Source organism: Canis lupus, chromosome 14 (assembly GCF_048164855.1).
Source record: "Canis lupus baileyi chromosome 14, mCanLup2.hap1, whole genome shotgun sequence".
NCBI lineage: Eukaryota > Metazoa > Chordata > Mammalia > Carnivora > Canidae > Canis > Canis lupus.
In genome coordinates this window covers 64446059-64466583 of record NC_132851.1, presented here as the reverse complement: position 1 = coordinate 64466583, position 20525 = coordinate 64446059, and the positions used below count along the sequence as shown (strand labels likewise).

The following is a 20525-nucleotide window of genomic DNA, read 5'->3' as shown; positions in this document are numbered from 1 at the left end:
CTCCCTTCTTGCCTCTATGGTTCTCAATTATCACCTATTTAAAGTAGTACTGGTCACATCATTCTTCACAATGACACGTCATTCATCATGTCACCATAAGTTCTGGCTTCCGAGGATTCTCTTGAATGTTATCATTGTGCCTCATTGATGATAACCACAAATGTCTCTGGTCTTTTTAAATGTATCATTATGACTTTCTTAGCATAAACATAGATCAGCACATCTTCCACCCATATTTCTACTGAACTTTTAGATCATAATCACTGCATTTCTAGAATGCAAACTCTTTCAATGTTAACTCCACTCCTGGTTTCCACACACAGCCACCAACAGGGATGATAGGTGAGGGCCCCGTGAGGACGCAAGAGTAATTCCATTCCAACAAGGGGTATTTGGCAGGGTTTAAGATATTTGGCAGAGGGGCATGACATAACCAAACTGACAGGAGAAAGAGAGGACCTCCACTGGAAAGGCCCAGTGACATTGCAAAGCAATTGTCTACAAAGCCCTTGGAATAGATAGACATGTAAACCCCTGAAGACTACATGACACTTGATGTGGAGTTTGTGGAAGGATTAGAATGACCATCCTGGGTGCCAATGGAAGGAAGTACACAAAGGACACCTGTCACCACTTCCCACCTTTGCATACGGAAGACAGAGGCTGTCTTATTGGAACACAGACAGGAAAAAACTGCTGGATGGACCCAAAAGTCAGTCAACCTCCCAAACCCTAAGTTCATCTTGTGTCCAATATGAGTGAGTCACCCAAAACTCACCAGTCACAACCTCACTAACGAGGGTAGAAAAAAATGGAGCTCAGTAACTGAAAAATAGGGTTATAAGGTATATAGACACTGTACTCTAGTCAGTAAATTTGTTTCCTATGGAGGTATGGGTCAATAATTTTGAAACTTTTCATACGTATCCCGGGGTTGAACAAATAAGTAAATTCATGGTAAGTAATGGGAGCCAAGCTTCTATGAAAGAGCTAAGTAATAAATATGCAAGAAAGGAAGGTTTGAATGAACTTTGTGGTTCTGGGAATGGTCAGAGACATCAGTATGAACCCTATCTATCTATGTAGATGATGATAGATAGATAAATGATAGATCGATGATAGATAATACAGAAATAATTACAGGTATGTGTTTGTAAATGAGCTAATATACAAACCCACATTTCTTAGCTCTCTTCCCTGAAAGAGTCTAGAAGCAGTGAGACCCCATTAACGAGTACAACCAGGCTCAGATTATTGTTTAAACACCACTATGGATTCAACAGAACCAGAGATCCTTGTAGAAATGACTGTTTCCAGGTCTGAGGAAAGGAAAGTAACAAGATGAGCCTGGAGTATCTCTGAGTGCCAGAGAGTAAAGAAATGCTCAAAAAGTCAAGTATGGGGGCAGGTAAGAGGGACTCAGAAGCCAAACTGAAAGAACTCATAAAGGCCAAAGCTGAAATAATTTGAGCAACAACAACAACAACAAAAATATGTAGCATTGAATTATAACCCAAAGTACAAAGTAAATATACATGAATCCATACTAGCATAAAGTGAACAAGTAAATAAATGGAGTGAAGTGACATATCTTCCTTACAGAAAAATTCTAAACACACACACACACACACACACACACCAGTGAGTCTGCACCATTCTGGTGGCCCAAATTTCTGCACCGTGCAGCAAAAGGCACACTGCAACCGCCATCCAGCCAGAATAATGCGCTTACTAGGCTGCCCTGTCAGAAGTAGAGCAGGCCTCGGGCTCCTGAACCACTCAGCCTCAAATGTCTGAGCTCCCCAGGGGAATCTTACCCCTTAGGAAGCAGGGAAGCTGAACTCTGGGAGTTCTGTGTTTTGGGGCTTCTTCCTTCAAAAGTTTTAAGTCCTCCTTCACTGACCAAGTGACAATGCCATCCAGGTAGGGCACCCAGACCTGATCCTGTGTGGGCCCAGTTCTGTGAAAACATCTTATTCAAAATTTTCTAGATCTGTCTCCAGGGTCTTTGATGAGCCAGTGCCTACCATCTCCACTTTTCCCCTTCTAGGATCTCTCTCAACTTTGTGATGATTGCATCCAATGTGGAAAAGTATTTGATATAGTCAGTGGTGAGGCCAAAGTAGGTGGTGTGTGGAAATGGGTGGAGATAGAGGGATGGAGGGGAGGAGGCTGTGGGATGCAACATTCCAGAAATGAAAGGAGACTTTCTAAACTTGGTACAAAAGTCTTTTGCAAGCATCATGCTTAAAATGAAACTATAAAACATCATTAGGGAAAAGATAAATTGCGGATGGCAGGTACATATGAGACCTATTCTATAAAAAATTCTAAAGTACACAACCTAAAAAGGTTATAAATGACTTTATGCTTGTAAATTCATAGATAACTGTCTTATATCAGTGGTTACCTCTGGGAACAGGGACAAGAGGCTCAATTTTGAGTGTAACATCTCAATTCTTACATTTCACCTTTCAACTCTTGCACTCTCTCAGTCCTATATGTCTTTCTCACTCTTCTATTGCATCCGTGTTCAGATCTTTTGATCCCCCCTCCAACAATGCTCCTCCAAACAGGTGGTGAACTTAAACTTCTTACACCTGTTCATGTATTGTCATCCTAAACTGCCTTACCTTTTTTTTGAGGCTCAGTTTTTTTTTTTCCAGTTCAATTAACCACTCTTACAATCATCTCTATCCTCTTTGTCCGTCACATACCCTAGTCCTGGTAGTAAGGAAAAGCCTATACCAGTTTTCATTCTTTTATTCAGAGTTATCATAATGTTAAAATATTTATTTGAATGTTTATGATCCATAACTCAGAAGATTATTAATGTTTCTTTTCATCAGTTAGCCCCTAAAGAACTAGACTGAAGTGGGAAAAGAGAGAACAGTGGGATATTCACAGATCCTACACAATTTTCAGGATGGCAATACATCTGTGAAAAATAACACTCCTGGACAATAATGTTAGATTCTTTTCATTTTTTATTAATTGCAGCACAGAGAAAAGAGGCAAAATGTTTAAAAGAATTTGTGTTCTTAAGACAGAGGGTTGGTTTTACACCAACAGAAAAGAAAAACAGATGAATAAGCTCTAGGTCTTCATTTCTCTTTTTTTCTCTTATTCTCAGGGAAGGCTAAAAGACAAAAAGACAAATGTAAGTATTGTTTGTAAAATGGTCTGAGCTTTGAAATCTATTCAAATCAATGTTGAATTGCTTAGATTGTCTTCCTGCAATTTCCACAAAAGAAAATCATTCAGCCTGTCCTAGACTCTGAATTCTTCTATTGGGCTGGGGCAGAGGACACACCAATAAGTATTGTAAAGTCCTCTCTTTGTCTCTGATGTCATCAGTTCTTCAGGCTTCAAAATCCCAAGCTTGTCATCATCACTTACTTAATACCTACTTCTTATCTAAATTAATTACCAACAAAACAAGTGTCTTCTCAAAGTTAGAACTTTCCGAAGAAAATCTTGCCATTTAGGATGAAAACAAATCACATTTTAAGAAGATTGAATTTACAAAGATACAAAGTTGCTTCCTCCCTTGAATGCACAATATATAGGTATTATCAGGTGGGCAAAGAGTAAGTGAAAACCTAGTAGTGGGGACAGAAAATAATTCATGCTAGAAAATAGTTGGACAATTTGTTTTTAAAAAGAAAGTTGATACTATTTTTTTTAATTTCCCCCAGAATATTACAACCAAAATGGATGAATATGTTTATGTTCAAGCATTTAACTTTTAAAGTGGGCTTAGTAGCAAGTTACTCACTATAAAGTACAAATTTACATAAGGTAGATCTATCACATTCTCCAATAAAATTACTTTGTTACCGGGCTGTTAGATTGAACCGTGTGAAATTATTGCTATTAAACTGTTTTTTACCTTAAAACTTTCATACGGTCCAGCCTACTATCTAAATACCCCACTGTTAAACCATTGCTCAGTTGAATGATTCTATCTACTGTGTCACATTAGGTCAGAATAGGAAACTGGTTAACTCTCAAGCATCGGTCTGAATTTTGAATTGGGGCTCCACCCCTCATGAGCTGGATGGTCCTTGGGTAAATTATGGAACCTATGTCTATCTGTGCCTTCACTTTCTCATCTGAAAAATGGGAAAACTAATGGCACTCAATCCAGGCTACTATTTTGAGAATTAAATAAGTTAATACATATAAAAGTCTTAGAACGGTGACTGGCACTGGTCTATATGGCTCTTGGTAAATGATTGGTCAATCTTTGCTATTTTAATAGTGACTATTATAATTACTTTTTAAAAACCAAAATCCAAAGTATAGTTACCTGAGATGTTTGTTATTGTGTTCTTTCAGACTAAGGCAGCTTGAGCAGCAGCAACGAGTTTTGGACCCTGAGTACAGAGAGATGACAGATTAGGGAAAAATATTAGCATCACTATTAGGATAAAAAATTATATAGCCATCTGTAATTACAAACTAATTTTACACGAATCACATTCTTTAATTCCACTTTGGTAGTAGAATCTCTACAAGGAGCGTTACTGGCATCCATTGTTCCCAAAGGAATAAAAACATTACCCTCAAGTCATAGGGGGAATAGTAAATGATTCAGACATTTAAATATAAAGTTCCCCCATTAACCTAGAAAATCAAACTCAAATTCAACCAAATCACAAACCAGCATTTTCTCAAAAATATGTTTAAATAAATTAATGTATCGGCTCAAAAACTTGAGCCTTACAAATATTTCTATCTGTATTTATAAACATCACAACTTTGGAAACAGAACAAACACTATAAATGTTTACTAATATGCTCCAGTGCAGCAGGAGATAAAAAATGAGAACTATTGAAGTAATTTTGTCAGATAATTGTATGTGGAATAAGATTCTGGTCTTGAATATACAGTGTCCTTCAGATATATAAAACCCTAAGTCCTGGCCAGATCAAATGCAACAAGAAAGGAAATTAGTCATGTCGCAATGAAGAAACTGCAGTACCTCTTCAGAAAAGCAGCCCTCTTTATTTTCAGCTGCGCAGCACTTCTCTACAAAGGCTCCAAAATCTCCCATAACAGTTTTCAGTTGTTCATCTGTTGCCTTGGGCTTGTGTTTCAGCAGTTCAACAAGTGCACTGCATTAGAATGAAAAGAAAACAAAACAACAGCAAAAATCAGGAAAAAAAAAGTTTGCCTACGTATAGAAAGCAATGGAATGAGTAAATCGTAGGATTAAAAGGCACAGCAGAGGGAATATGGTCAATGATACTGTAATAGTGTTGTATGGTGAAGGATGGTCGCTATACTTGTGGTGAGCACAGTATAATGTACAGACTTGTCAAATCACTGTGTTGTACACCTGAAGCTAATGTAACCTTGTGTGTCAATTACACTTCAATTTTCTAAAAAGGGAGAAAGAAAAATAGAGATGGTAAAGACAGTTGCATTATTGTTTAAGATTATAAGTCGTGGAGCCTGGCAACTCTGAGCTTGAGGCCCAGGCTTACCACTCTAAGCTTTAATAGTCTCGCTTGCATAATGAGAATAAAGTCCACCCTCCCAGAGTTGGTGGAAGGATCAAAAGAGATAATCAATGTAAATTGCTCAACATCTGTAGTATCAATAAATCAATAGATCTCTTTTCAGTAAGTCTCTGGAAAGGATGTCATTGAATTTATACATTATTCAGATCTTAGTAGTTATACGATATTAAATAGAAAAAAAGCAGTTATACCATATTGAACGGAATTTTCTTGTGATTTAGGAGCTAAAACTGATCCTTAAAAACTTAATTATCCTGTTGGACTCCATCTTAAAAGTTTATAATCTGAGAGTCTTTATATTTGGTCTGCAAAATTTACCCCAATCAGTTAATATGGGAGAGGCCACAGATAATAAAACTATCCAAACTGACGGAAGCTGGTAGTGGTTCTCTTTTATGGACATCCACAAGGATAACAGTGCTAGAGAGAGGTTGGGGGTTTTGCAATATTACCCATAAGTCTATGGCCATGATTAGAACCCCCAAGATAACACTATAAACATTTACTAATATGCTCCAAGTTAACAACTTTATGGTGCTAAATTTCATGCATTTCCAACTCCTGTGACGGCAATAGGGTTTCAAGCCTCAGAACTCATTTTCCTAGATATTTTTCACTCAAGTCCAATTCTCAAAAGTTATATGTTGAGGATTTGCCTTGCCTGTGGGTTGCCATTGAACAAACTTAAAATAACCATTCATGCCTAGAAATAAATTCCATGATTTCTAATAACTAATTTGTTATTTGCACAAACGCATCAGTTAATTGTTCATCTTTTTCTGATGAACTTGTCTTAAGACACTATTCCACTGTAGCTTTTATCCATATGATTATTCTGAACGATTTGTAGACAAGATTATACCACAGAGGGTTTTTTGCTAAGAAAACAAAACGCTATCCATTTTATTCTTGACATTTTTATCAGCTTACTAAGACCAATACATAAATACTATTTTCTAAAGAACATAATCTCTACCTCAGAAAAAGTTACACATTTCAATTTACAACTCTCACTCTCAAGACTCTAAACGCTTGCAGTAATGAAATATTACTCACGTTTGTTTCTTGACTTGTTTCTCAGCCTCAGGAAGTGTGCATAAATCTGCATGGAAAGTGAATGTTTCAGCATTAAACTCTTTGGGAACATAGGTCTCATCGACTTCCAGACCAGAAAAGCATGGTCGTCTGTTCACCAAGGACTCTGAGCAGCATTTGGTAACTCTCTCGCTCACTGGGGTCTTCTCGTGCAACACACACAACCGGTTCAGGACCACGGACAGCTAAAGAACAGGTAGGAGGGTAGAAATTCAAAAGAAGCATTAAAAAGTTTTCCATGAAAAAAAAAAAAAAAGTTTTCCATGAACTCCTACTTTCCAATGGACTAAAAGGTATGTTATATTTTAACTAGCAATGTTTAATCTAAGGTTGATTTGAGGAAGTGATTTGCTTAACTTTGGAACTACAAATAATGAGGGACTTTTAAAAGTATTTTCTCTTAAATATGTCTACATTTTAAGAATAATTCACTTGAGAAAATAATTGATTAAAATAATTTGACATGAGTCTTAAGATATGTATTAGAGTAGGAAGGAAATAGTCTTACACTGATACATATTTTAAAAATACCCTAAAGAATATGAAAGTTTTAACTGCTAGGATTAAACATAGAAAATTCATGGAATTTTTGTCAATTTATCATTTTGGGGATCTTATACAAATCCTCGTTCAGGATACTATAGATGACCAAGTCCCGGCTGCCACTACCAAATACACACACGTGCATGCACATACATGTTAGTTCAGCCCTGTTTCTGAAAGTTAGCTTTGTCCATTTCTAAAGGCAAAAATTAATTATTAATTTATTATACATAAAAGACTCACAAAGTCATCAGCACAGGACATTCTCTCTGATTCAGGTTTCTTACAACATTTGGTGCCCACTTTTCCTAGTTTTCTTGAGACCTCCACGAGAGTTGGAGTTGACACTTGGGGTGCTTTCTTGGTGTAACGAACTAAGAGCCTGTAACAAAATAGTCCATGTGTTTTCAGCCAGGCAAGAAACTGTCTTTCTCTAACATAGTAAGTCAAGCAGAGAACGCTTAGGTAAAATTAACTAAAATGACTTTCCGTCCATAAAATTATCTCTGTCTCCAGGTTGGTTGAGTAGTATGTGGGAGGACTTGGTCCTGAGTAACTAGTTAAGCTTATCTTTGTTTCCACCTGTGCTATTCAATCTTAGGAAAGTGACTTACTTTATCATAACTCAATGACACTAGTATATTTATTTATTGTTTCTTTCTTTCAATAAAACCTACTGACATCTTAATATATGTCAATATCATGCTAAATTTGAAAGATACGTATAAGTTTTCTCATCTATAAAATGGAAAAAAATTATATCTGACTCAATAGGGATGGTGCAAGCATTAAAGTATGCGATCAACCTGGCATAGTATCTAGCACATAATAATCACTTATTAAGAGTTCAAATCACCACCAAAAGTCATGTGTGACTACAATCTACTCAAGAGAAGATACTATATCTGGTTTTCTGTTCTTATCCCCAGCACCCATAGTTAGAAGAATGCTAACATATGTAAACTGAACAGTAAATATCTACTGAATGATGTGTCTTTTATCTTTACCTCCATAGATAAGGCTCTATGTGGATCAGGACATTCGTCTATCAGCTTATATATTACTTCTGAGCTACTATTATTCAAAGTCTACCACTGCCTCCTTTGTAAAGCATTGCTATGTTTTGTTTGCCCACAAGCTGTTCCTTAACCTTCAAGGGGCATCCTTGGTTCCTATATTCCATGATTTGCTATTTCCCTTTCTAATCTCAAGAGGCCAATTTTTTAAACTGCACTCAAATATAGGCCTCTCCATTCCATTAACCATTTTATCTCTCCCTCTCCAGTCTTTCTTGATAGAGAGAGATTAGGAATATATACTATATTTTCATGAATAAAATGTCTATGATAAGTGGTATATATATTGGGTCTTAAATAATAACAAATTGATCAAGAAAAAAAATCAGCCGATAAACAAAAATACTTACGCATTTTGGAAGCCATACTCTCCAAGTTTTTCAAAAAGTTCACAGTTTGTTTTGACTAAATTCTGAGGCTCATCCACAAGAGGTTTAAATTCATCAAGCTGAAAGGTAAAAGAATGGTGTTGATAGAATTCCGCCTGAGGACCAAACACAGGGTTTTTTTACACCCCTCTAGGCAGAATGAGATCCTTCCTCCTTTCTGCTCAAAGTCATGTAATTAGATCTTTGATGCCAAATCTATCAAACATGTTCAAACTGTTATTTTATTCAGGGAGGGCGTACAGTATAAGAGATTAAGAATACTCAGGCTCTGGAGTGTTACTGCTGGTGTTAGAACCAGACCATCCAACTCATTTTCTAATTGTGTAATTACACCCCTCATCTCCAGACTTCAAAACCCTTGCTGCTAAAATGGGGATTAAAAAAAAGAAGAAGAAGAGGAAAAGAAATAAAAATACAAAAGAGGAGAAAAAGAAAAAAATTTTAAATTGGGATAAAGATGGTATTCACCTCAAGAATTGTTCTACAAACCACCTGAGCTAATGAATTTAAAACGGTGCCTGGCAGATAATAAAAGCTTAACAAATGATGCCTTTGACTATATCATCATTATTAAGCCATCTATCTAGTTGGATTCTGAGCTCCCTGAGATAAGAGAGTTTACCTTAGTCATTGGCTCCAGTATGGTGTTTGGCATATAGTAGGTTCTTGATAGAGGAAAGAATGACTTTCCTTTGATTTTGAAGTTTGGAAACTACTTACTATATATGCCAGGAGTGCTAAATATCTTAAACATGTTAAAATCCTCTTAAACTATAGCTGAATATGGCAAAAATCCTCAAGATTTCCTCTCCTTACTTAAAGTCTTGTAAAACAATCTCTAAACCTTTTCCAAAAAATCTGAAAATATTCTAAATGAATAGATTTCACAATCTTCCTTAAGATGCTAATTCTTGATATTTGGTAAGTCTTAGAATCTGGTTAACTTTATATCTAAGTTAAGCCTCTTAACACTTAAATTTATCTTATTTTGTTCTTAGGAGTGTAAAAATGAAAAAAAAGCATGGTCAAAATTTTGTGAAATTAGAGGCTGTTCTCTTTAGATCTTTCCTTTCTAGACTATTCTAGGTTTTATTAACCATTCCATTTAAAGCTACTTTTCCTGTAATATTTAAGAGCACAAAACTGAAACCACACCAAGAAAAGATCTAAATTGCACTATTTAGCAACTCACATTCTTGGATTATTTGTTTTTCTCATTATTAAGGATCATCAGCCAGAGGATGACACTTTTTCCCTTTGAGAAACCTACCACTTTGGCATAGCATGTAGGAGGATCATCGGTGGCACAGCATTTCTCTAGTGTGGCTTCATATTCCTTGGCGAGTCTCAAAAGCAATGAGACAGAGTACTCTGGATGCCTTCTTGCGTATTCATACAAAAACCTGATTCAGATGAAAATAAAATAGTTTTACTTGGATTTAGTTAGATACCAACAAGAAAGGTCACATAACTAACTCAAGAGTAACTCATATCACAAAGGTCTGAATTTGACCAGACCCCATGCAGGGAAGTTTAGTGGCTAAGGGGCTGCAGTTCAGAATGAAAGCTACCTGCATTCCAATCCTGGCTCTGCCACTTATTTTACTATATCACCTTAAGCAATTTATTAAAACCATCATGGCCTTAGTTGCCTTCTTTGTAGAATGTGGATAATAACAGTACCTATCTCATAAGATGGGTTGTGGGAAACACATGACGTAATCAATGCAAATACACATTGTCTGGCACATAGTAAATGTTTGATGAGTGACACCTGTTATTATTATGTGTATTTTTAAGAAATTTGAACTATACCACAAAAGGGTTTTGATGGAGATATATTCTTAAATTTTTCTTTTTCCTCTCTGAATGAGTGAAATCTTGAAGGGTACATGATTATGTAAAATATGTAGTGCACATTACACTCTTATAATCCAACAATAAGGGCATGATCCTGGATTCCCAGGTTCAAGTCCCACATCAGGCTCCTTGCATGGAGCCTGCTTCTCCCTCTACCTGTGTCTTTGCCTTTATCTCTCTGTCTCTCATGAATAAATAAATAAAATCATTAAAAAAAAAACAATCTGACAATAAAAATGCGAAGTTTATCATCAAACTTACTGACTATATATACTCATTTATTTTGTCACTTAATTTCATGCTATCCTGCCATGCTACTGTATTTCTAGTCTGTTCAACCAAATATAAAGCACCTAGTTAGTAGCAGACTCCACATTTCTTTTTATACTTCCTTATATAGGCGAATAAATGGCAGATGGAGAGACAGATACATAAACACAGAGATAAAAGGATGCATGACATATATTCACACATATCTATTGTAGTAAGTTCAAGAAATACTCTTTGAGTGAACAAATGAATAATATGTATATAATTTATGTATACACAGAATGTTCCTAGACATATTTCCAGAAATATCCCTAAGGAGAAAATGAATGGGGTGAGGGATAAAGATAGAAATTTTTATTACTTCTCTTCCCTATTCTCTTTTCTACTGATTGAGTTTTTGCCATAAGCGTGTATTATAATACACAGTTTATAATAATTTTTTAAGCTAATTAATTTTTCCCCCAAAAAATTAAAAGCTAGGAGAGGGAAGGATAAAGAAATACTGTAGACAACATGGAAATTGTAGCAATGCCTATAGAAAGCCCAGTTTATTTATCTTCCTGAATCCTGAGACCACATAAAAGCTATGGAAGGATTATTCCTTATCCACTTACGTGCCCAGGAACACATCCTTTGCCTCCTGATAGTTTTTGCAAACCTCCTTATCTTCAACAAAATCAGCAGCTAATGAGGGCAGGTCACCAGGTAACTCATCTCTTTCCACCTCAGCAAGACACTGGGATTTTTCCAACACAGGCTTATCACAGCATTCCTTCAGTTTAGTGGAGATTGAATCTTGATTTTCACACATATACTTGGCAAGATCCGCCTATAAGCAAGTTGATAAAGATTTTTCAATGTAAATCGACATTTCTGCACTTTCTCTTTATTATGTTGGCAAAACATGTTTATTGTATTCAAAGACCATACACACACCAACATGACTCCTATGAACACTTTTAGTCCATGTTCCTAAGACTAGAGACTCAGATAGAACTACTATATAATATTTCCCCTCATTTACAAGAGACTGGTCGGTAACAGGGGCCCATCTCGGCTATTAATAATTTTATATTTCAACTGTTAAGGTATTTAAAAATTTTTTTTTGGCATTTAAGTTTCTAAATTAAAACTCAGGGGATCCCTGGGTGGCGCAGCGGTTTAGCGCCTGCCTTTGGCCCAGGGCGCGATCCTGGAGACCCGGGATCGAATCCCACGTCAGGCTCCCGGTGCATGGAGCCTGCTTCTCCCTCTGCCTGTGTCTCTGCCTCTCCTTCTGCCTGTGTCTCTGCCTCTCTCTCTCTCTGTGTGACTATCATAAATAAATAAAAATTAAAAAAAAAGTAAAACTCAGTAGTGTTTTTCAAATATTCCCCTCAAATTAAGTACAGGCATTTTGAAACCAAATAATGAAATAAAATGTGAGAGATCTTTGAAAAATTAGTCAGGACCATAGTCACAGGCCCTACTCATACATGTAAAATCTTTGCCTTAGTATTCCAGAAAGAATTCTGAGAGATTAAGATTCTGGTATTTGGTCAAATTTTTAAGTTTGGAGAAAAGTGATATCATGCTAAACATATTTGTATAGGTAGCACAGATAGTTAAGTAAGAGAGAATATAAAGTGGGAAAAACTACATCATTTCCAAAGATCTCTTCAGATAGCAGAACTTCTCGAACTCCACCCACCCCCCAAAAAAGAAGTCTTCTTAGAAATCTACCTTTATATCAGCTGTCCTACTTCAGTGTAAGACTTTGCCTCAGAATAGGACTGAAATGGTTACAAATTAGTGAATGTGTTTATCAGATCATTTAGTGAGTGAGATAGCCAGGTTAAAAAAGAAAAGAAAAGAAAAAAGTCCATAAGGCAGGGAAAGAATTGAGCAGATTAGGCACAGGAAATAATCTCAACCCACTGTTGGCTTCAGCGATGGATCATCCCAAGCAAATTCACCCTCCCAACTGACGCATGTAAGTCACCAAAGAGCATACTGCGGATTTTTTACCCTGTCATCTGCACACTCCAGCAGGTCACCATGGCAGCATTCCTTGTGGACTTTGGTAAGATCTGTCACCACCTTGGAGATCTCTGCAAAGTCAGCTTTGGGAAATCGCTGGCTCAGGCGAGCTACTGACCTAAAAAGAAAATTCGCCCGTGAAAACATTATTGACGTGCAATATTTTATGTGAAAGCATTAGGAAAGTCCTATTTAGAACAAGAAAATTCAGGGCAAAATAGCATATCAATAAACTTTGTACAATTTATTTGTTCTTCTGTTAATGCTAGTTCCGTACCACATGGTTATCTGAGGGCAAAGCGTTTCCTTAGGGCAGAACTAGCTATTGTGAGTGTGTATGTGGTGGATGGAAGTCAAGCGATTCATAAAAGCAGAAATCAAAGAGGGATTCTAGAAGAGGCAACATGGGGAGAGGCACCAGGTTTGGAGTCCAGACCCCGCTCCTAGATCTGGCTGGGACACTAGGCGAGTTCCCTAGCCTCTGTGAACCTCAGCCTCTACACCATGGCAGCGGCCCACGACATTGCAGGACTGATGTGAGAATTAAACTAATCCATGTGTAAGCATTTTATAAACTAGAATATGCCGTGCAAACTCCCGTTATCTTTTTAAACTCAATCTTTCTGACATCTAAGAGTCTCTGAGAAAAGAAATTTTGTAACTTCTACAAAATGAGGGAGTTTTGATGAAGCATGCTTTGACTAAGCCATTGATCCAGCACAGTATCTAAGCTTTCTGACAACATGTTAATATCCATATGCGTTCCCAAATCATGTCAGTGTCTCCTAAATCTGATAAAAGCTTCCTCCTCCCCCAAAACCGATCCCAGCCTGTTTAACTGCATATCATTTCATGTTGGGGCGGGGGTTGTTTACTGATTTCATTAGCTGATCTTGGTGGTGTGGGTGTAGGGATAGCAGGCAAAGATAGCTCAAATGATGGTTTCTAGAGTGCTTGCAAGATGTCTATTATTTTCATTTTATACCCTGTTGCTGTCAATTCATTGTTGACTAGCAAGTGAGGCATGGGGGAGGGGATTTTTCTTGGTTTAGGAATTGGAGGATGTTCCTAAAACCGGCTAAGTTAATATAAAAACAGAGGCCCAGACAAATAGAAGAGATTGACAACAGAGCTAGAGCTGTGAGAGACTGAGAACTAACCTTGATGGCTAAATTTAATTATCAGAACATGAAAGGACAAACATATTCAGATAATTGTGTTGTTTGGGGGATAAATTTAGGTAGAGGACCCTGACTACTGCTTTATAAAATGAATGGATCATTAGTATAAGGTCTCTAGTCTTTCTAAATAAATAGAAGTTTAAATACCTGTCCTATAAGGACAAAAAAAAAAAAAAAAAGACACCCTCTAAATTCTTTGACTACTTAGAAAAAATACAATAAAAAATAATGAGGAATTCTCACTGACGCTCTGATTTTCACCACTGTTAAATTTCTACCTTTTAAATGACTAGAAAGATGTATGGGAAAGCACCATATAAAATGCCACGTAAATGTACATTTTTGTCTACTGGATCATAACCATTTACATCCTTATAAAGATTTAAACTAAGTTTGAAATACCAGGCTTTAAAGGCTCTATCTCCGAATTTTTGGAGGCTGGCACACTTGAATCTCTCCTTGGCAGATGAAAGCAGTACTTTTTCCCTCAAAGCCTCAATCTGCAAACAAAAACAAATAAATAAAAAATAATGATAGTAATATTTTGGAAAAATTAGAAAAGGAAAATTCTACACAAAATGCTCTTTCAAAACTTCAGATGTGACTTCTTAGTTTTTCATGGAATTCATCTCAACCGGTCGGGCACCAAGCCTCACGTCATAAGCTCCCTAGAGATGAGAAGGCAGTGTGTACGGGATATTTATGGGATGAACGGATAAACCCAGCCTTCTGGGTACAGCTGGAGTCTCCGGTCTGAATTCCCTCCCCAATAAAATGGGCTCATGAAAAGATAAACAGTTTCTGTGCTTCATTAGAGAGACCGACTCCATGAAAGAAGTGAGATATTCAGACACATGCATTCCTCTGCCAGGTTCACGTTGGCAAATCCGAGAAGGAGGCAGGAGGAGGTCAGGGGCCTTAGACGGTGAAAGATCTTGGGGTGAGCGGAGAGGGAGGGCGGCTTTGTTCACCGTGTAAAGAAGCTTGTAAGGGAGACGCCCATCCCCTGGATGCGGCCCTAAGATGCTCAGAGAGTGGGGCCTGATGATGGGCGCCCCCCGCCCCGGCCTACCTTGGGGCCCAGGCAGGCGGCCTTGTCTGCGGCCTGGCAGCACTCCGCAAAGACTCCTTTATACTGTTGAGCATAGTACAGGAGTTCTGGGGCGTAGAAGTACGGATGTCTTCTGGCAATTTCGTACAGGTACCTAGTTTCCCAAAAGAAGAGCAGGCGGTCATTCTGCCCTACGAGCATCTCGGGCACCTCGGGCACCTCGAGCATCTCGAGCATCTCGGGTACCTCAGGCACCTCGAGCATCTCGGGCATCTCGGGCACCTCGGGCACCTCGAGCACCTCGGGCATCTCGGGCACCTCGAGCACCTCGGGCATCTCGGGCACCTCGGGCACCTCGAGCATCTCGGGCATCTCGGGCACCTCGGGCATCTCGGGCATCTCGGGCACCTCGGGCACCTCGAGCATCTCGGGCACCTCGGGCACCTCGAGCATCTCGGGCACCTCGGGCACCTCGAGCATCTCGAGCATCTCGGGTACCTCAGGCACCTCGAGCATCTCGGGCACCTCGGGCACCTCGAGCACCTCGGGCATCTCGGGCACCTCGGGCATCTCGAGCGCCTCGGGCACCTCGGGCACCTCGAGCATCTCGGGCACCTCGGGCACCTCGGGCATCTCGAGCATCTCGGGCATCTCGGGCACCTCGGGCACCTCGAGCATCTCGGGCATCTCGGGCATCTCGGGCACCTCGAGCACCTCGGGCATCTCGGGCACCTCGAGCATCTCGGGCATCTCGGGCACCTCGGGCATCTCGAGCGCCTCGGGCACCTCGGGCACCTCGAGCATCTCGGGCACCTCGGGCACCTCGGGCATCTCGAGCATCTCGGGTACCTCAGGCACCTCGAGCATCTCGGGCACCTCGGGCACCTCGAGCACCTCGGGCATCTCAGGCACCTCGGGCATCTCGAGCGCCTCGGGCACCTCGGGCACCTCGAGCATCTCAGGCATCTCGGGCACCTCGGGCATCTCGGGCACCTCGGGCATCTCGGTCCGACACCGGTCCCTGCAGCGGAGGGCCCAGGCCCGGGGGAGCGCGGCCCGCGGACTTACTTCCCCAGGAACAGCTGCTCGTTGTCCTGGAAGGCGGCGCACAGCGCGTCGGGCTCGGGGGCCACCAGCGGGGGGAAGCCCGGGTTGTCGTCCTTGTGCGCCAGGAAGCACTCGTTCCTGTCGGGCTCCTGCTTCTCGCAGCAGTCGGCCATGTCCCCGTACTTGTCCCGGAGGGAGGCCACCGTGCACAGCTTGTCCCCGAACAGGGTGTGCTGGGCGGGAGGGAGCAGCCAGGTCACCCGCAGGCCCTGGGCGCTCCTTGGGCCCAAAGAACGGTATGGAGAAGTCAAAGCATCGGTGCACCCTGGTTAGGAAGTCATGCAAACGTCCCCCTTTTTTCCTTAGCTTTGGACAGTTTCTCTTGAGCTGACCATCCGTGGGATCCTCCTAGGAATTGCCCACCACACCACTAGGAAGAGCAGGTGCACCCGGGGCAACCAGAAGGAAGGAGCATCGCCTCTGCTTCTAGCTGGCGCTGCACACAGGCCGGGAAAAGTAGTAGAAATAGATAGATAGATAGATAGATAGATAGATAGATAGATAGATAGATGATAGATAGATAGATAAATAGATGATTGATAGATAGATAGATAAATAGTTCTGTATTTTATAGACCTCACTATTAGCCAGAAAGTCTATTCACATCAGCTGTTATCAGATAGATAGATAGATAAATAGATAGATAAATAAATAGATGAATAGATAGATAGATACATAGATAGATAAATAAATAGATAAATAAATAGATAGATACATACATACATACATACATAGATAGATGATAGATAGATAAAAAAAATAAGAGGAAGATAGTCCTCTATGCAGCAGGCGAATTCACATCAAGGAAGAAAGGCCGCAGATAGTTTCTCACTTTATCTGCTCCTCTCCGAAAGGTCCAGTTCTTAAGTAGATAAAGCTTAAACACTGAGGAGTAACACAATTCACTGTTTATTGCTATGTTGAAATATAGATCTTCTGTTCTAGAAACATTTTTGCCTCAAAACGTGTTCCATTAGATGTATTCTTTCTGTCCCCATCAACGTTTATCATGAAAGTAACTGGAACTTCAGGGGAAAATATATGGCTGAAGACAGGATTTATTAATTTTCCATAAGTACATTTTTAAGAATTCATATTTACAGCCGTAACTCTGTGTTAAAGACATCGAGTTAAAGTACTGATTCTACCTTGAGGGAGAGATACGTAGAGAGAAAGAAATAAAAGGAGAAAAGAATTCTGGGATACATAAAAACTGGCCTTGCCCCAGAAAGGTTGAGCGGTGAGAGAAACATAAACCTCTCCTTGAATTGAACACCTCCCTGGAAATACCAAAACGTCAAAGTCCTTCAAAATGAGTAAATGCCCTTATTTTTTATTCTATGTGAAAATGCAACTATCCCTAAAATGAAGACTATACATCTGTACTATTATTTTAACTAATAAACAAAATTACCACAGAAATCCTACGAGTGCCTCCGGAAGATAAAAAAAACCATGCTTTCACTGTTAGCCTCCAGGAGAAGAAGTCAAATCTCAGATTTTAAAAAGAGACTTTCACAAATAAAAAATTTCCACTTAAATACATTACAACCATTGTGTGTGGTCTTCATAAAAAAAAAAAAAAGGCTTTGAAAACTGTGGATTTAGCTAGAGCATCTCTTTTTTTTATTTATTTTTTTTTATTGGTGTTCAATTTACTAACATACAGAAGAAACAATGGCAATGCTCGCTTTTGAGACTTATGAATCAGTGATTGAGGATATTAAGTGGGATTTTTTTCCCCTTTGAAATAATCAGGATCACTTATGAGAAGAAGAAATAATCCCCCAAATTGAATGTACTCACAAGGGATTTGTCACAGTTGGCCCCTGACTCTTCAGCAGCACAGGCTTTTGCAAACTCAGTCACTTCCTTGGCTAGTTTCACATGATCCTCAAATGGACACTGCTGGAGATACTGAGAAAAGGCAACCAGCACCCTGAAACAAAGGACACAGAAAAATGTAACATGATGAAATTTTAATATAAAGTAGCTTGCTGGGTACCTGGATGGCTCAGTGGTTGACCATCTGCATTTGGCTCAGGTCGTGATCCCAGGGTCCTGGGATCCAGTTTCACATCGGGCTCCCCACAGGGACCCTTTTTCTCCTTCTGCCTGTGTCTCTGCTTCTCTCTGTGTGTCTCTCATGAACATAAATAAAATCAAGAAAAAATAAAGGAGCTTGCTATGCTGGATAGCAAACTGTGTGTCTGTATATGTTCTGTATTTTACAGACCTCACTATTAGCCAGAAAGTCTATTCACATCAGCTGTTATCAGAAGCTAAGCAGGCATATTTGGCTTTCTGGACAGAGGACAGTATCTACACCATGTATAAATACATGTGTGCGCATGTCAGTAGATGCACAAACATAGAGCAGGGAAGTGAAATGTATTCTAAATAAATCTAATTATTATGACCAGGGACATTACATAGGCCCTTTGACTATTTACAGCAACCTCCCCCCCCACACACACACACACACACATCCCTCTCTTTTCATCAGGCTGTAGCATGAGATTGACCTCTAAAAAAGAAACTTCTCATTTTATAGTGGATTAAAAAATATTAAAATACTCTCAAGAAGCCATAGATCTGTTTGCTAGGTAAAAGAACTAAGTGAGCTGCCACAGGAATCAGGTATTAAAGTCTTTCCCACCATGCAGGTTGGATAGGAGTTCCAGGGCTACAGTAGGCACATGGGGCTACAGAGATTCAAATAACCCAAAATCAAATGCAACTTTAATTTCTGACCCTCAGTTGCACTTGACACATTTAAAGCATTCAATAGCCACATGTGGTGTGGCCAGTGGCTACCATATCGAACAGTATTGATATAGAGCACTTCCATCAATGCAGACACTTTGATTGGATAGTGTGGTTCTAGAACCTGGTCTCTGATGACTGAGGAATATAAGAACTTCAGAATGATAACCAACACTATTAGAAAAAACAAATTTGACTTTTCACTGTCTTAACTTACAGGCCTCTGAAATGTTCTTCTCCCAAATCATTGTACCGATGAGCAATCTCACTCTTATCTGGAGAGGAAAAAAGAAAAAAATAAAAATAAAACAGATTTGTTACATTCTGAAGAAAATGACCTCGTTATGATGTTACTCTTTGTGTTTCTCTCCACATGACTTAAGTATTCGTTTGCTCCAAAATATTTGCCTCTTATCCTGACAGAAAAATCTTAGAATGATGAAGTATTCATTCTGCATTAAAACAGATAAGTTATTCAATCACGAATGATATGATTTCAAAAAATCATTAAAATCATTAAATATTTGTAGCCTTATATTCAAACTTGGATAAGATCTAATGCTCTTGTAATGTCTATTAACAGCTGCTGAGAGGACAGACTGAAATGAAAAATATAAATACAAGTTCTATTTACAAGATTAGCAACACAGGTTTGTGGTTTTTTTTTTTCCCATAAATCACAGTGCAATAGCCTTTGGGAATACGGAGCTATCAATTCTAACGTCAACTATATTCTGTGAAGTTTAAGGCACTCTAAGCTCCTTCATGTACAGAAGGTAGTTACAGCTACTAAATAATTCTATTTTTTTTCACATAGGATGTTGGAAATATATTAATAAGATAACTTCCTCAGGCTCCCTGCTTCTCCCTCTCCCTGCCCCCACCACTTCATGCTCTCTCGCAGATCTTAAAAAATAATAACTTTCAAAGGGGTCACAAATATAAAATATCATCACTGTCTAGAAATAAATGCTAAAGAAAAGCAATTCTGGAAAGATGCAGGGTTTTCTAAAAATTTCTTTTACAAAAAAAAATTTATTTTACTAGGAAACTAAAATAAAGTTGAACAATAGGAAAATAGAATTCTTACATGCTTCTCGTCGAACCAAGCCCCTGGAATAAGCAGAGCTAAAGAGAAAGAAGAGGGAAATAAAAGTTACCCACTTCATTGTGCCAAAGGCTTGTGGGGTTGATAGAAGAGAAAAGGTAGGACGAACAGAGGGAAATTCACACTAATATACTTCTTTAACCAATAATTGTAGATTATTAACCAGACTCATCTTTGTATTTCATTGGCTCCCAACTGATTACAAAATTCATATCATTCTTGCCAAAAAAATTGTTTGACTAAATCCGTTGCGTATGTTTGCCATCTGGAACTGTTTTTACCACAAGACCTTGTCAATTCATTAGTTATGTAAAACAGCTTATCAAATTTTACATAAGAGTTTAAACGATTTGTCCCTATTATTCATTACCATGTTCTTTATCCATGATTTACTATTTGAACTTTTTAGTTTTTAATATTTGCAAAATTCTAACCAAACCAATGACAAAGCTTGGAAATAAGACTCACTAAAAGAGCTAAACTTTGAACTGTATCTATTATTAACTCCAAATATGCTTTTGACAATAAATA

General features: G+C 38.8%; 1 protein-coding gene across 1 annotated transcript; it reads right to left on the bottom strand.

Moving 5' to 3' along the window:
* Positions 1-2969: 2969 nt before the first annotated feature.
* Positions 2970-20134, bottom strand: ALB (albumin). Its single transcript, XM_072775363.1, has 15 exons — positions 19977-20134; positions 19104-19161; positions 17927-18059; positions 16082-16293; positions 15035-15167; positions 14365-14462; positions 12770-12899; positions 11377-11591; positions 9903-10035; positions 8594-8691; positions 7411-7549; positions 6586-6809; positions 4989-5121; positions 4313-4379; positions 2970-3139 (listed from the first exon to the last, which is right to left on the bottom strand). The coding sequence occupies exons 1-14, from the start codon at positions 20053-20055 to the stop codon at positions 4338-4340; spliced, it is 1827 nt and encodes a 608-aa protein (XP_072631464.1). The 5' UTR covers positions 20056-20134; the 3' UTR covers positions 2970-3139; positions 4313-4337.
* Between the last annotated feature and the right edge of the window lie 391 nt (positions 20135-20525).

What these genes read in the sequence shown, in the direction of transcription:
- ALB (XM_072775363.1), bottom strand. Translation starts at nt 20,055, where the DNA reads ATGAAGTGGGTAACTTTTATTTCCCTCTTCTTTCTCTTTAGCTCTGCT. An exon ending in GAAGAACATTTCAGAGGCCT is followed by an intron (nt 18,060 to 19,103) that starts GTAAGTTAAGAC and finishes CCTTTGTTTCAG; the next exon opens with GGTGCTGGTTGCCTTTTCTC. An exon ending in GAGCAGCTGTTCCTGGGGAA is followed by an intron (nt 15,168 to 16,081) that starts GTAAGTCCGCGG and finishes TTGGGAAACTAG; the next exon opens with GTACCTGTACGAAATTGCCA.